Source organism: Sesamum indicum, linkage group LG8, assembly GCF_000512975.1.
Source record: "Sesamum indicum cultivar Zhongzhi No. 13 linkage group LG8, S_indicum_v1.0, whole genome shotgun sequence".
NCBI lineage: Eukaryota > Viridiplantae > Streptophyta > Magnoliopsida > Lamiales > Pedaliaceae > Sesamum > Sesamum indicum.
In genome coordinates this window covers 11,206,851-11,223,802 of record NC_026152.1, presented here as the reverse complement: position 1 = coordinate 11,223,802, position 16,952 = coordinate 11,206,851, and the positions used below count along the sequence as shown (strand labels likewise).

The window sequence follows — 16,952 nt, the reverse complement described above, 5'->3', positions numbered from 1 at the left end:
CAAATAGACGACCTTCGACCTAAGGTCACATTGACATTGATCTTAAATCAATTTCATTATTGGATAATTCATAAGTAGTTCACAGACGACCCGCGATTTTGGAGCCATAGATATCCCAATTTTGAACGATGATTGAAGTCGAAACCATCTGAATTCTTCCATACCAAACACTTCCGACCCACAGATCATTACCGGCATGAATATGCAGCAAACAAAAAGAGGGGTTGGTTGGGGCATAGCTCCCGTGAAGTGTGCATGTGAAGATTAAAAGAGAGGTTATAATCAGTGGTAGTCTGCCCTTTCACAACTCATAGACCCCCCACCCCCACTCACGTGTCTTTTTTGGCTTTTTTTACATCAAATAACCATCACCAATTTTATTTTATTTTTTTTTAATATTTCTAAATATGTAATTGGGTATTAATTATTCATTTGGGCAGGGAGAAGAAGAAGTACAAGATCCAGATATACGGAACCATGATATATTTATTGGTATCATTTATTTACATTTTGATCCAACTCATCCTACTTTAATATTTGTAATCAATCACATTGTTACGTGTTGTTTTACTTGTCACGTGATTGGTCACTCTTCTTAGATTGTAAGGTAAAATTATAAATTTTTTCTACGATCTGATATAATTATATTGTTTGAGAAATTACAAATACCCCACCCATTTTACTGTCCATCTGACAACATCCGCATTTCGTCAACCTCAATTAGATTTCATCCGAAACTTATCGTAAGCTGATAAAAATGTCATTTTAAATTATGGATTATATTTTTGTTTCTTAATTTGGATTTCTCTAAAATATTTTTATGGACATTATGGCCAATGGATTATTTACTCTCCTCACCCTCGAATATTTTAATTTTTCTAAATATGTTTTTTAAGAAAATAATTAACAAAGGTAAAGTAGTAATCTTTATCTCATCGTCGATTGGCTATATAATTATTTTCATTTTTTTTTTCACATTTTTCCAGACAATTTTTTTAAAAGTTCAACAAGGATAAAATACTAATTTCGACCTCATCGTCTAAAAGTTACATAATTATTTTTCATTCAAGAAAATTATTTATAATTTTTTTAACAATAATGAGGTAATTATATCAAATTTTAAAATTACAAGCTCTTTTTTTTTCCAAATACAATTCAACAACATTTTAATTACAAAAGTGTAATTTTATTACTTAAACAATGTCTCCATAATGCATTAGATGAAAAGATACATATCCATCTCGACGTGCATTATTAGAAGTTGGCTCTTTGGGCGCATTATGTAGTCTAGCTAAATAAATTAACAATTTGTTATGTATTGCTCATTAATTGGCTACTAATTAATAATTAGGCCTACCAATTTAATTCAATTTCTACCTACCCCGGAATAAATATTATTTTATATAGTTAATTATCATAATTAAAAATTAAAAAATTCATCACCAGTATTAAATAATCGTGAGTGTGGAATTACTAATAGTTATTTTTTATTTATTTTTTGATTGCAAATGAGGTCAAAACATTATTCGTAATAAAAAATTATAATAAATATTTTGACCATAGCTGAAATTATAATAAATATTAATTAATCGTAGCCGACTTTAAAATTTTCAATTGCTTTTATTTGGTTGTGATAATAGCTAGTATGGATTTACTATTATAGGGAAATTCTTTTTTTTTTTTCATTAAATAATATTTTTTTAAGAGCTGTGTAATTATCGACAGGGGGAAATAGTATTTTTTGTTCCATATATAGGGACAGTATATTTTTTGTCCTATTGATTAATGAATTCTTATTAATGGTCCCATAAGTTATCAAAAATATCACTTTGAGTCTTATTATTAGATTTTGTTAGTATTTTAATGAAAAATACACGTGGTAAGCACGCAGCTGCCAACTCTTCATCCACTTTAGTCGCATATTTAGCATTTTTAATCTCATTGGTTACGTGATTTTTGTTAATAGTCTCATAAATTACAAAAAAAAATATCATTTTTTGTTTCGTAAGTATTCTGTACAACATCCACATGCTTACCATGTGTTTTTCTGTCAAAATACAAGAGAATTTGATAAAATGACTAAAAGTAAGAATTTTTATAACTTATCGACAATTAATGAGAATTACGTATCAATGGAATGAAAAGTACACTAATCTTAAAATACAAGACGAAAAATATAATTTTGGATAACCAATAACTAAAGAATTTATTGCTGCAAAATCCTAATTCATTATTATGAAATTCAAACTCAAGAACTCATAAATTTGTTTAAAATCCAAATATTGGTAATGGGACAAGGGCTCATGATAGCTACCAACAAATATACATGTTCCCGAATTGGACCAGTTCATTGAAAATTCACGAAAAGGAATGCGTAACATTAAATACACACAAGCGGACAGCAGAAACGCAACACAACACAACACACATAATGCCCATTATCAGACAATCTTTGCTCATGTCCACAACAGTATCAGCTTCAAACGACCTTAACGCTATATAAACTGTCAGTGCTCCTCCTCCGCTTTCCCTGCACATAAACTATATAAACCACCTCCCTCCTCCTCCTCCACCTCCGCCGCCGCCGCCGCCAAAATGGCTGGTTTTAGCTTCAGAAACCTCACATTCATGCTTGTCATTGTGCTGCTTGTGTGGTGTTCCGACATGGAAACATGCAATGCAAGAAGAGTAGGACGGCACTGGCGACGGAGCCGAACCGTCGCCGCTTCCCTGTCCAAGAAGAAAGGGAAGTTCCACGGCTCCAGTCACCACCATGGCAAGTCCAAGCAGAAGGCTCCATCACCGCCGCCGCCGCCGGCCGCCGGCCCTGTTGCTGTCCCTCCGCCCACAATTCCGCCGCCGAGTCAAGGTGAGGAAAATGCACCTGACCCCACTGTCTTTGATGTGTTGGACTTCGGAGCTAAAGGTGATGGAAGCACGGACGACACAAAGGTAAGGAAAAAAAGTAAAAACATTACTTTTTCAGAATTTCCATAAATTCCAAATTAGTTAATGAGCATTTATTCCAATTATTGAAAATTCCTTGTAGTAGAGCTTCATGTTTAACAAAACTGCTTAAAAATAAATCATACAGATCACATCTTCCTAGCAGTATGTCAGAAATTACACCAACGTAACCTAATGTTATGTGTGTGTTTTTCGCGCCGAATGCATATACAAAAATTTTCGAAACAACTTAACATGACGCTCTTATCATTAAATTCAATAAGTGTTAAATGTTTGGGCACATACTTATACCATAATCATTTAATTTCAGATGTGCTAATTTTTCATATTTAAAATAAAGTGGCATTAGTGTCCAAATTGTGTAGTATACATAATATATCAATGTCATAGTATATATTTAGTTCTGTGGTCACATGAGCCAACTATTAAAGTGGGGAGTTTGATAATTACATAATATTTCATGATTTGAGGACAAAAGTTGGGTACCTGTGACATACCTCCACCTGTACATTTATTGATTAACAAAAATACTCTAAGGGGCCGTTTACAAGGTCTGTTGAAAGTAGAATGAGCCTTTAATTCACTCTCAATCATAGTTTATTGTAAGAAGTAACAGTTTGTCCTATCTAATTGGGTACGTGCATTTTTATTAGAGATCTGTATGTACAATCTTTTTTTTTTTGTTTTTTAATGAATTTGAGTTTATATTTTTTTTGTTTACTGAACTGTATGATTCATAAAAGTATAGACAAATATTCAGAATATCTTTTACGGTCTTTGGGACACCGAAGAAAGGCAAACAAACAAAATGTTAGTGTCCATATATTTTTGAGCAAACAATGCTGCAAAAAGCAAGAAGAGATTAGTACAGAAAGTGCCAAGGAAATGGACAGGAGGGCCCTGGAGATTGATTCTTTGTTTATTCTTGATTCCAAACAATAACACCAAACATACTTCTCCACAAACTTACAACTCTTTGAGGTTAAAGTATGATGTTCTATATTTTTTTAAGTGAAAATAGTGCCGTGTTTGGCCAAACAGAAACTGGTCCCGGAATTTATAAGTTTTCTTTTCTTTTTCCAATATGTGTGGTGAAAATGCAGGCATTCCAAGCTGCGTGGGCTGCTGCTTGTAAGGTTGAAGCCTCAGTCTTAAATGTTCCGGCAGAGTTCGTGTTCCTTGTTGGCCCCATTTCGTTTTCTGGTCCATACTGCCAGCACAACATTGTTTTCCAGGTAAACTAACTTGACACCAAAACATAAGAAGTAGTGAAATTCAGACGTTAATGCAAGAAATATGACGTTTTGTAATGGCTAATGGTTGACAATGGTGTTGACGTTAGTAAAAGAATTGCATAAATTCGGACACTCTTAGCTGTTGTTTCAGCGGGTCGGACTTATGTAAGATAATGTGAGTGTTAATTGGCATTTCTCTTGAATGCTTTCTTGCTAAATTGATTTAAAATGGGAAAATTTGTCTTCTGCAGTTAGACGGCACGATTATTGCCCCAACGAGTGCAAGCCACTGGGGGTCGGGCCTTCTGCAATGGCTTGAGTTCACAAAACTGGTGGGACTCACAATCAAGGGAAGTGGGACGATAGATGGAAATGGAGCCGTTTGGTGGCAGAGTTCACCCTATGACGATGATCCCCTTGATGATCAATCAAAACTCATCGTCCCGTTGAATGCCACAGTAGCACTAAAGCCTCCAATTCCTGTAATAAATTTGATCCCTCCAAGAATTCAATCCCTTGTCCACATCTCACCTTCACCACTCATCCAACCTGTCCTAACTAAGACTTTCTTATTTGCAGATAAGCAGCTCACTTGGTGGGAAAATGCCAAGCATAAAACCAACTGTAAGGACCACAACCACATGACACAATTTTTTTTTAAGAAAAGAAGCCTCTGAGATTACATGTAATAATAGTGGATTTCTTGAAACACAGGCACTTAGATTCTACGGCAGTTTCAATGTGACGGTCACAGGCATTACGATCCAGAACAGCCCGCAATGCCATCTGAAGTTCGACAATTGCATTGGTGTATCCGTGTACAATTTCAGTGTTTCATCGCCTGGTGACAGCCCCAACACTGACGGAATCCACCTGCAGAACTCCAAAGACGTGCTTATCCGCAGTTCAAATCTTGCCTGTGGTAATTTACTGATTTACTTAGTATTATTTGCCCTTTATCTAGTTCCATGTTCTTACAATTCTCAGCCCCAGGTTTTGTTCCTCAGTACACTTGGGGATGCATAGGTAGGACAAACTTGTGATCCCTTTTGTTACAACCTTATCCTACTTAATTGGGGCAACATATTTCAGCCGCTGATGGATTGACACATCTCAACCATTCAATACTTGTCAACATCTTTTCTCCACGAGCTTTTGGCCCCAGTTTTAGATAGATACGTCTCTGTCTGAATGATAAAATAGGAAATGCAAGAACATCTATCCAGTCCCACAAAGAAAGGACAAAGCTGAAAGCCATTAAGACCTCATTAAAGTTTGCACAGATCATAAATGTGTATAATTTTTCAAGATTTAACAGAATTGAGTTTGATTTCTTACAGGAGACGACTGTGTATCGATACAGACGGGATGCACAAACGTTTACATACACAATGTTAACTGCGGACCAGGACATGGGATCAGCATAGGAGGGCTAGGAAGAGATAACACCAAGGCTTGCGTATCGAACATCACTGTCCGTGACATTGTTATGCACAATACCATGAATGGTGTTAGAATAAAGACATGGCAGGTAAACTTTGAATTTAAACAAGGTTTATCTAAGCAGTGCACGTGCAGTAATATCAATTCTAACACAACTGTAATAATCTTGCCAGGGGGGGTCGGGGTCCGTGCAAGGAGTACAATTCTCCAACATCCAAGTCTCAGAGGTACAACTGCCAATTGTCATCGACCAATACTACTGCGACAAAGCCAAATGCAAGAATCAGACTGCTGCCGTTGCTCTGTCAGGGATCAACTATGAAAACATACGAGGAACCTACACAGTAAAGCCCGTGCACTTTGCGTGCAGCGACAACATGCCGTGTACAGATGTAACGCTCAGCAACATTCAATTGAAGCCACTGCAAGAACGCTACCACATGTATGATCCTTACTGTTGGCAGACGTTCGGGCAGCTCTACACGCCCACTATCCCTCCGGTGGAATGCTTACAGCTCGGGAAGCCAACGAGCAATAAGATTCAGGGAGACAATGATTCTTGCTAATTATAGCGATGTTGCCATTGAAGGAGACAAAGATTAAACAATTCTTGCAACATAAGTACTACATTGTTGGTGTATTTTTTTGTGTGGTCGGCATGGTTTACGCTGGCCCCTTTCGCACCATTATTAGCTAGTGAATATTGTAATAGTACTAGATTTACACGATCATTTGTTGTTTACTAAGGTTAAAATGAGCTTGTTTCTTGGTGTGAGTACATATATATATATGAAGATTGTTTGTACTTTGTAGGAAATAGCTGAAAGGTTAAGGTTTAAGGATCCCCTGTGTCTACCTCCTTATAAGCTAATGACATCAAATACAATGAACTCGAAAACAATCATTGCCTGTTAGTATATTACTATGTGATGTTGTCGGATGTAGAAATCAGTTTCTGAAATAGTAATGAAGTGTTAGAGGTGTTGGGATGTTGGAGCTTGCAGCCTTGATGCCAAAAGCTGACTTTCAAGATTTTGCCAACAGGCCTAAACTTTGATTATAGCAGCTCAGAATTCTTTTTCTTTTTCCAAATAGGATCGTAGTCGATTTTCCAAATTTCCACAAATCTTAAATTCGAGCCCGAATAACCAGATGTTTATGTACATGAGTATTGTTACCCGAACCATACCTGATATAGCATAGTCGGGTTTTGGATTACCCAAACCCATCAAAAAACCCGAATTAACCGATTTAACCCAAACGGGTTGGGACCCAATAAACCCGATCTAGATGCCAACCCTACTGCCAATATTGAATTACTTGATCGTCCCTCGAAATTTCAGTACATTAAGAAAAAAATTTATTCGAACTAAGTTTGTTTGAATCGAACCAATCATATAACAAGTGTAATAACTTATCATATTAGACTATTTTTTATAAACTATACTCTTCATCAAATCAAAATAGGCATACTTCTTTCTTCAACAACTAAGATCCCAAGGTTAGAATATATAGTTGATATGTCTAACAATCCAATTATTCATAAAAATCTTAAATTTTATATTCCTAAATGCCTTAAAATAAACAAATCTTATTCTAAAACAAATTTGTTCCTTTACATTTACATTTACATCAATTCTCGTTGTCATGAAGTTAAATTATATTCCAAAACACCTCAACTGGTTGATCATTAACAAACATATTTTTTCCAATAATAGAAGAACCACTCCAACATGACTGATGCTTATTAATGTGGATATAATATAAGTAAATTATTAAATTACTGTTAGAAACAGGAGAAACATCCAAACGGGATGGGATCCACACATTTTTGTTGTAGCTGACAATGATCAAAATGGATCCAAGGATGAGAGAAAGCATACATGTCGATGAATAGACAAATGGCACTGGATGATGAGCCTCATAATGGTATAGAAAGCATCCCTATAAGTATGAGAACAAAATCAAACCAGATATACATTTAATACACTAAACTTATTTAAAGTACCTAGACCTCAACCTTCCTAGTGACTTGACTATCGGATGGTTTTCTTTGGGAGAGTTAACCAGTTTATGTGTTGACAAGTTACAACCAATGAAGACTCCATACCTAATCGCTTCCTAGACAACCTGGATCCTTTTGTCGGCGTCTATGGAAATTATTAGGGTCGTCCAACAAATGGTCAAGTCATAAATCTTCAAAATCTATAACTTCCAACACAGAATTGGGTCGTCAAAGCTTCCAAAACTTAAAAGACATCAAGATAGGTACTTTAAATTGATTGAGTGCATTAAATACACACCTTGTGTGACTTTTGGCCTGATGTTTATTTAAATGCATTAGCCTCGCCTATTAGGCGGATGATGTTCTATTTGTACCTTCCCCTTATTGTGGTGGGAAAATAATTTAAATAATGTAAAAAGTAGAAAATCACAAAAACAGTGTTGTTTTAAAAGTTTTATAGTATTGGAAAAACCACAAAAAGACTTCACAGTTATATAATGAAAAACAATTATAAATGTATAAGTACTATTGAAAAAATTTAGTGATACTCCTGCACTAAGGGGCGAACAACTAGCAGACCTTGTTTGCCCCTTTCTACAATGAGACGCATGCATGTTGTGTGATTTATTAATAATAAATTTATTATTAATTAATAATAAATTTAATATTTTTGTTAATATTGTGTACAAGAAATTGATAACAATATATTATATGATTTTACATGAAGTAACTATACCATCCAATTAATAAAGATTGATAAAATAAATATTATATCTTTATTAATATCGGGTAAAAAAAATTGACAAGCAGCATATTGCCTAACTTTATTTGAAGCAACGACACCAAGCAATTTTTTTAAAGTAATTTTTAAAATGTATTTTTATCAAAACTACAATCAATTTTTTTAAATTAATTATTAGAATGTATTTTTATCAAAACTAATAATCTTAATTAATAATAGATTTAGTATTTTTATTAATATTGTGTACAAAAAATTGACAAAATAATATTGTGTGTTTATTAATATTTTGTACAAAATATTGACAAATAGTCGTATTGCTTGACCTCACTCGAAGTAACAACACCAATAAATATTTTTAAATTGTATTGCGTGACTTCACTCGAAGTAACGACACCAATAAATTTTTTAAAAATAATTATTTTTAAATGTATTTTAATTAAATTAATTTTAGTTTAATAAAAAATTTAATATTTTTATTAATATTGTGTTCAAAAAATTAGTAGGTATAGTTATTTCGAAATAAAATCATGCAATAAGATTGTTGTCAATTATTGTATACAATATTAATAAACACACATTTTGTTAATGTTTTGAGTACAATATTAGAAAAACTATTAAATTTATTATTAAATTAAAATTAATTTTCTTGAAAAAAATACATTCTAATAATTAATTATTTTAAAAGAATTGGTGGGTGTCGTTACTTCAAATAAAGTCAGGCAATATAATAGCTGTCAATCTTTTGTACAAGACATCAATAAAGACGCAATATTATTTTTGTCAATCTTTATTAATTGGATGGTGTACTTCAAAGTAAAATCACTAATATTATTTTATCAATTTTTTATACACAACATTAACAAAAATATTAAATTTATTATTTAATTAATAATACATTTATTACTAATTTATTATTAATAAATCACACAACATGCAATGTGCCTCTTTGAGATGCTGATAGGATCCCATTTTGTGCCTATTTCATGTAATATTTTGACCTCTTCTGTGATCAAAATGCTCCTAATTAAATATTATTTTGCAACATTAGTCTACTAAGGAAAAATGGAACGGAAAATAAAGAAAAGAACCAAAATAAAAATTTGGACAAGACTCAAACTTGATTTCTGACAAGAATATGGAGCTGTTTGGACTACCTTTTTGATGAATGAGGAGCTTAACTAGAATAATAATTTTATTTCCATTAGTCTTTTAGTTCAATTATGAATCTATCTTTTAATTCTAGTAGAATTAGGTATCTAGTTAGTATATAGATGTAATTTTACTTTAAGATTAACTTTTGAACTCTTGAGAATTTCATACCTTGAATTCTCGTATCTCTATTTCTCTACGTTTTTATGATATTTACTTACTTTGCTTTTCATGCGTTCTTCACATGAGCATGTCTAGCTAGTTCTCTCATTTCGGTTGAAAACTTGGTGAATGCTTTCTACTTTTATTCATATTGGTATTTGTGTTGTTCTTTGTGCTTTTATTACAATAATTCAATTTATGTATGATAGGTACCATTATTCATTGTCAAGAATATTTGCCTAACCAATTGAACATGCAAATCCGTAATTGTTTGTTTAGTTCAATAAATAATGGTAACATAGCATAATTATTTATGTAGAAGTTTTTGATTATGTTGTAGGGAATGCACAATCTAACTTAAATAAATTCTCGTAGGAATTTATTGACTAGAATTGGGCTTTTCTAGTTCTTAATGATGTCGGTATAGTAAATCTTGAGGACGTTCCCAAGGTTTTTTACTGATTAGGGATTTAGTCAACGGACGTTCCTTGACTATCCACAAGGTAAGAAAAGGTGAGGTCGTTAGGTCGTACCAACGGCCATAACCAACTTATCTATTATGAATGATTGTTATATTTGTATCTATGATTGACCGTGGAATTAAGCAAGATCCTGTCTTTAACTAGAATACTTCTCTCTTATAATTACCTTTTCTAATTTTATTAGCTCTTTAGTTTAATTTAGTTTTTATTTTTATTCTTCTTCACAATAAAAAAAACCACCTAATTATTTTTATTTTTGAAGGAATTAATTTAAAACCAATCCCTGTGAATTCAACCCTACTCACACTTCTACAAAAGTGTTCGTAAAAATTATTTTGGTGGATTCGACACCCATCAGATGCATGCAGGTGGACAGACTTGTCTGCCCATCAGTGTACAAATACCGCTGAATTTTTCAGCCATACTAATGATTTTATAGTTCTTTTTCATCAGACAAATACGAAGTCTTTTCACAATACTTAAATTATTTTCCCGTGAGGGTATTTAAAAAATTTACCTACATCAATTGTACTTGGATCCATTCTCCACCCACAATCAAATTACTTGACACCTATTCGGATCATTACAACTATTGATCCTGGCAAGCCATCTATGCCACTAATAGGAGACATGCTCACATTATCAAGGTTTAATTGTCACGAGACCATAGTACAACTCCATATAGTACAAAGAGTCACCTAATTGACTTAGAGAAACATTGCTACCAAATTATGATAATATACTAAAGAAACTAATTTATATAACAAGTATTCAGATTAGATATCATTACTACTTTCAAAATTCAAGAAATCTTAATTTGGACTTAATTTAAGTATATATGCCTTAAGAAAACGTATCGAAAATGAAAGCCTAATTCTTCGAATTGAAACTTACTATCATAGTCTAAGATTACCAAAATCACTTACTCAATTTATATGCTCACGATGTAATCTAAGTTAGCTATAGTCAAGCTGTCTTGTCTAATATCATAACATCAACTTTGCAAATCAAACTTAATTGACTTGCTTATATAAGATCAAAACCAACGCTCACCGAATTCAAACTTGGTTATCGAAATCCAAAAGTAAGAGTGTTCTCTTAAAGTTATACACTTGTCTAAAATCATAGACTACACTCTTTGGAGTAAAACCCACTTATCTAATATCATAACTTTGTTCATCAAAGTCAAATATACTCGTCTATATCATAACCTCACTCATCAAATTAAAACTGATTTACCTAGCGCTGTAACCTATATCATCAAAGTCAAACCACTTATCTGATATCGTCTTCTAGCCCATCAAAAAATCGAACTCACTCATCTAATCATAACTTGACTAATGAAAGTCAAACTAACTCATCCATTATCATACACTTGTTCCCCAAAGCCATACTTACTTACGTAATATGCATTCACGAACATAAAAAAAATTTAATTATCGAAGGACTAAAAACGATTTTATTAACCGAAGAATTAAAAATGCAGAAAAAATATAGTTTGAGGACCAAAAGTGCAACCTCAAATTGTTTGTGAACCAAACTGCATAAGTGATTTTGTTTGAGGACCTTGTTTTGGGAAGATGAATAGACATACATAGATTTGGGGAAATTAATTTCCTATTACAAGTCATTAAAAAGTGTTTCTAAAATCCCACTTTCAGGACGTGAGAAAAAAAATTAGAAAATAAATAAGAATCTTTATGAGGATCAAAGCTGGTTAACAACGTGCTAATATTGGACACTTGATCATATCTAAATACATAAGAATGCCTCGTTTACTTTCCATTACTAGGTTGGATGAGTTGCCAAATACACCCTTATAAGGTGTTTACTTTGCATTATGATGGTCCAAGCCCAGTATGAATCACTATTCCTCTTGAATAACTTAACTCACCTAAACAGGGGACTTAAGTTATTTTAATTCAAACAATCCAAGGAAAAACATAATATAATTAATACAGGGTTTGTTTTATTCCAGTCACCTAAATCACTCATATCACAAAGTAGATGGAGACTACATGTAACAATTAGAGTTGACCTAGTTGACTCAGGGTTAATCAATTGAGGTTATTACATACCACCCCTCTACAATGTTTCTTCCTCAAAGTCAAACCCTTAAAAGTAAGGTACTTATTTCCCAAAAATATTACGTCTATTACTTCTGTTAAAATCATATCTCATTACTATATTTCAAAATTTAAAAAATCTTAATTTGAATTTAAAATCTAAATACCCATTAGAAACGGAGAAAAAGTGAACGCCTAACTCATTAACTCAACAAAGTATAAGACTTCCAAAATTAAACTTAATTTATTTGCTTATACCATAATTTAAGTTGGTCACAATCAAATTTACTTGCCTAATATCATAACATCAAAATCTTCAGGTCAAACTTGTTTACCAATAATTATAACCACAGCTCTTCAATTTCAAACTGGGTTATAAAAATCCCATTGTAAGCTTGTTCCCTCGATAAAATGATTATAACCTACTACGTAATGCACTTTGCCATGAGGAACTTACTAGTTGCGTATTTAATTTAGATAACAACCAAATCACTTGATATTTTTCTTCAATCAAAATAGTCAAAGTCCTTTCTTCAACAATTAAATTCCCAAGGTTTTGATAGCTAATATGCCTAACAATCCAACAATGCATAAAAATCTTAAATATATTCGTAAACGCCTTAAATGCTTTTTATAAAAGGAATTTGATTTATTACATCATTTCACCTAGTCATGAAGTTTTGTTCATCATATTTGATGCGACTTCCATTTAAAAGTATGGGGACATTTGACCATCACAATCTCAAATGGTTGATCATTATCCAACAAATTTTTCCCATTAATAAATAACCTCCCGTACAAGAATAATGCTTACTGATGCAAATATAATATGGGTTAAATTATGAAAATACTCTTAGAACAAAGGAAACTCCCTAATAGGACAAGATTCGCACAGTTTTATTCAAGTCAGCCGTGACTCGAACTGCACCAGGTATAACCCGAAAGTATACCCGACCCCAAGTTGATGATTCTCTTATTCCCATATTCTGGTTCCAGTATTGGTAACTTTCATCCTTCCCACATCTTAGTTTTGTCTTCCCATATATAGCGTCAGTTGTTGAGAGTAAAAAATGTTGCTCGTATCTCATTGGATTACAAAATAATGAGATAAAGTGATAAGGAATAAGAAAGTAAAAAAAGTGAAGTTAAGAGTGAAATTCCTCATTCATTCCGTACAAGTGGGAGTTTAAAATTGAAGTTTAAGTTGTAGGGTTTTTTCCGCTGGGGGAGCTCATGTTTATAGACAAAAAGGATTATCTCCAAGGGAGACCCCTAAGACACACCTCTACAAGTTTAAGAATTCCTGTTGAAGCCTATCCATGCAGCCCCGCCATTCGTTGGAAGCCCAGTCTGAGTAAGGGTGCAAGGTATCCCAAGAAAGCCTAGCCCGAGTAAGGGCCTAGGGTTCCCCCAAGAAGCCTAGTTCGAGTAAGGGCCTAGGGTTCCCCCAAGAAGCCCATTTTGAGTAAGGGCGCCTCGAGTGCCCCCAGAGAGTCGGGAGGTGCCTTTGGGGAGTAAATCGACCCAAGAAACCCTAATTGGCCCATAGCTGAGAAGCATAGTCTGGCCCATACCAAAGGTCCACGAATGGCCCAAGTGGCATCCATGTACAACCTCTCATGCAATTTCAGCAAGCCCCACCGATCAGATAAGCACTAGCAACCCAAGCAAGAACACATGGTGACCATAGAAGAGGGCTTGAAGGCATCCTTATCTCTAATGATACCTCCAGACTGAGAAACTCGACACGAGGAGAATATCCCCTCAACTACCTCCAGGAATCCAAGAACCTTATCCCTAACAGATTCTCCTGTCCTTCACCCAAAGACCAGGGACTCAAAATAATTCTCCCACCAGAGGGCTTCGACCTGATTAACTAGTTAAGGGATTGCCTATAAATTGCAAGCTCCCCCAGCGGAAAGGGCCAACTACAACTTTAATCTCTGACTTGGAGTTTCACACTTTAAATTAGGAATTTCACTTTCGATTTTACTTATTTGTACTCTCTTAATTCCTATCAATTTATCTCATTATTTTGTACTCCAAGATGAGCTGAACACCATTTTTTGCTTGCATGATAGATAAACATATATCTTCTAGTATAAATATAATTATTACAAATATAATATATATCATATACAATAGTATGTAACATTATATATAATGTGAACAATAGTGTGTAATATTATACGTTATATAAATAAAAGATATATGTATTATATATTTTAACATATATTATGTATATTCAACATGTGAAGAAGAAAAGGTATAATTGTGTTTTATGTCACATGTCAAGGATAAATATAAATTAATTTATTATCCTTCCAAGGGAAAATAATTTATCCCACCTATGAACAGACTCATTTAATGGTAGTAAATAAGGGATTATGTGGGATTGGGCCTCTTATACAACATTATCCCGACCAGTAAATGGGGCCTAAATAGACAAGATTCGACGTATATGCATTCAATCTTAACACCTATTAGGATCATAGAGAAGTATTGAACCTAGTAAGACATAAGTAAGAGACAAACTCACATCAAGGTTGCATCTTCCCTTTTCGTTTAAAACATCAAAACCCCAACTAAAACATGTAAGATATTTAGATTGTTTAGCATAAAAAGTACACAAACCATCATAAGTATTCTTAAATTTATAATTTTACATTAAGATCAATAGCATAAGGTACCGAAATCTACCTCAATCCCGGAACTATCAACCATGTTGGTTTCTTTCACAAAAACATTGTGCCATCATAACCACTTGATCTTAACTAGGACAATTAAGGCTAACCTAGTTGATTAGGGGGAAATTAATTACCATTCCCCCCCCCCCCCCCCCCAAAATAAAAATAAAAATAAAAAAACTATTTCTTTATATTCCTTTTTTAAAATCACATCTCATTACTACCTTTCTAAGTTTAAGAAATCCAATTTGAATTTAGAATCTATATATACCTTAGCAAACTTACAAAAAATGAAAGCCTAATTCATAAACACAATCTTGCTGAATATCAAAGTCAAACTTAATTTATATGCCCATATCGTAATCTAAGCAAGCCAAAATTTATAAAGTCAAGCTTACTTAACTTACCTAAGATCATAAAAGAACTTCATCATAGCTAAACGTGATCATCAAAATCCTGTACTAAGCTTGTTCTGTTAAAGTCCACACTTGTCTAAGGTCATAGTCTACACTCATTTGGAGTCAAATTCACCTATTTGATATTGTAACTTGGCTCATCAAAGTCAAGCACACTCGTAAAATACCATAAAGGGCTCATCAAAGTAAAAGTTACTTCGCTAACATTATAATCCAACTCATCAAAGTCAAACTTGCAGATATAATATTGGTATATCTTGCGTTCTGGTTCATCAAAAGTCAAACTTACTTGTCTAATATCTTAACATACCAATAGAAGTCAAACCAACTCATCTAATTTCATTACCTGGTTCATCAAAGTCAAACTTACTCTTCTAATATGCATTCATGAAAATTAATTGAACTTGAATAATTAAATAAATCTCAAAGTATATTAAATTAGCCCTAGAAAAAAGAAGTTGCGGCAGAACCATACTTAACTTCTATCGATTAAAACAAGTTCCAAAATTATTCTTAAATTAAGAAATCTTGAAATTAATCATATAAAATTGCAATACATGAAACTATAAGTATATTTTTCATAATAAAATATGAATGTTATTGTTGTTAATTTAATTCTAAGTTCTATAAAACCTACTTTCTTTTCAACTTCAAAATTTCATCAAAAATTATCAAGATTTGATGTTCCCTTTGAATTAACATATCAAACACTCTCCGTACTAACCATCAAAAGATTTAAATTCAATTTTTCACTCACATAGATCCTAATGGGTACATCAGAAATCACACAAATCACAGTAACATTTAAAAGTAACAAGTACTTATTTCAAAAGAACTTTATCCATCACATCTTATAAAATCATACCTCATAACTAACTTTGAGAATTCAAGAAATCTTACTTTGTATTTAAAATCTAAGTATCTCGAAGCAAATATACCAAAAAATAAAAGCCTAACTCATCGAACTCAAACATGTTGAATATCACAATCTAAATTTGTCCAAGTCAAACTTACTCAATGTACATGCTTCTATCATAATTTCAGTTATGAGAGTCAAGCTTACTCGTCCAATATAATAACCTCAGCTTCTTAGGGTCAACCAAAATCTTCAAAGTGAAATTTCAATATCAAAATCGTAAACTAAGTTTGTTCTATCAAAGTCCAACAACCTTATCAAAAATCATAGTCAACAGCCATTGGGAGTCAAACTTACGTATCTAATATCGTAACCCAACCAATTAAAGTCAAACTTACTCATCTAATATCATAGAGAGCCTCATTACAATCAAACTTACTTAGCATCATAACCCAATATATCAAAGTCAAATTTACTTATCTAATATATTATTCTTGCCCATCAAAATCAAACTTATTCGTTAGTATAAACAGACTTAACAAAGTCAAAACCACTTCTAAAAAGGTTTAATTTAAAGTCTTCATAGTTTAATTTCCTTTCGCCATGCCTCTACTGTGCACACTAATACATATATACATACCCAAGCTTCGTCAAAGTACTTAATCTAGCGCTTATATATATTTCAATTATATTTACCTACAAAGACCAACATAGCCAAAAAAAACTTGTACTTTCACATTCT

At 33.0% G+C, this 16,952-nt stretch overlaps 1 protein-coding gene across 1 annotated transcript; it reads left to right on the top strand.

The window, feature by feature from the left end:
- Positions 2,347 to 6,570, top strand: LOC105168268 (polygalacturonase At1g48100). Its single transcript, XM_011088283.2, has 7 exons — positions 2,347 to 2,952; positions 4,071 to 4,202; positions 4,454 to 4,684; positions 4,782 to 4,826; positions 4,917 to 5,124; positions 5,543 to 5,733; positions 5,819 to 6,570. The coding sequence occupies exons 1-7, from the start codon at positions 2,596 to 2,598 to the stop codon at positions 6,209 to 6,211; spliced, it is 1,557 nt and encodes a 518-aa protein (XP_011086585.1). The 5' UTR covers positions 2,347 to 2,595; the 3' UTR covers positions 6,212 to 6,570.

Bases quoted from the DNA above. Each gene is read 5' to 3' on its own strand.
- LOC105168268 (XM_011088283.2), top strand. From the start codon at position 2,596: ATGGCTGGTTTTAGCTTCAGAAACCTCACATTCATGCTTGTCATTGTG. The intron at 4,685-4,781 runs GTAATAAATTTG...TCTTATTTGCAG, and splicing joins CACTAAAGCCTCCAATTCCT to ATAAGCAGCTCACTTGGTGG. The intron at 5,125-5,542 runs GTAATTTACTGA...GATTTCTTACAG, and splicing joins CAGTTCAAATCTTGCCTGTG to GAGACGACTGTGTATCGATA.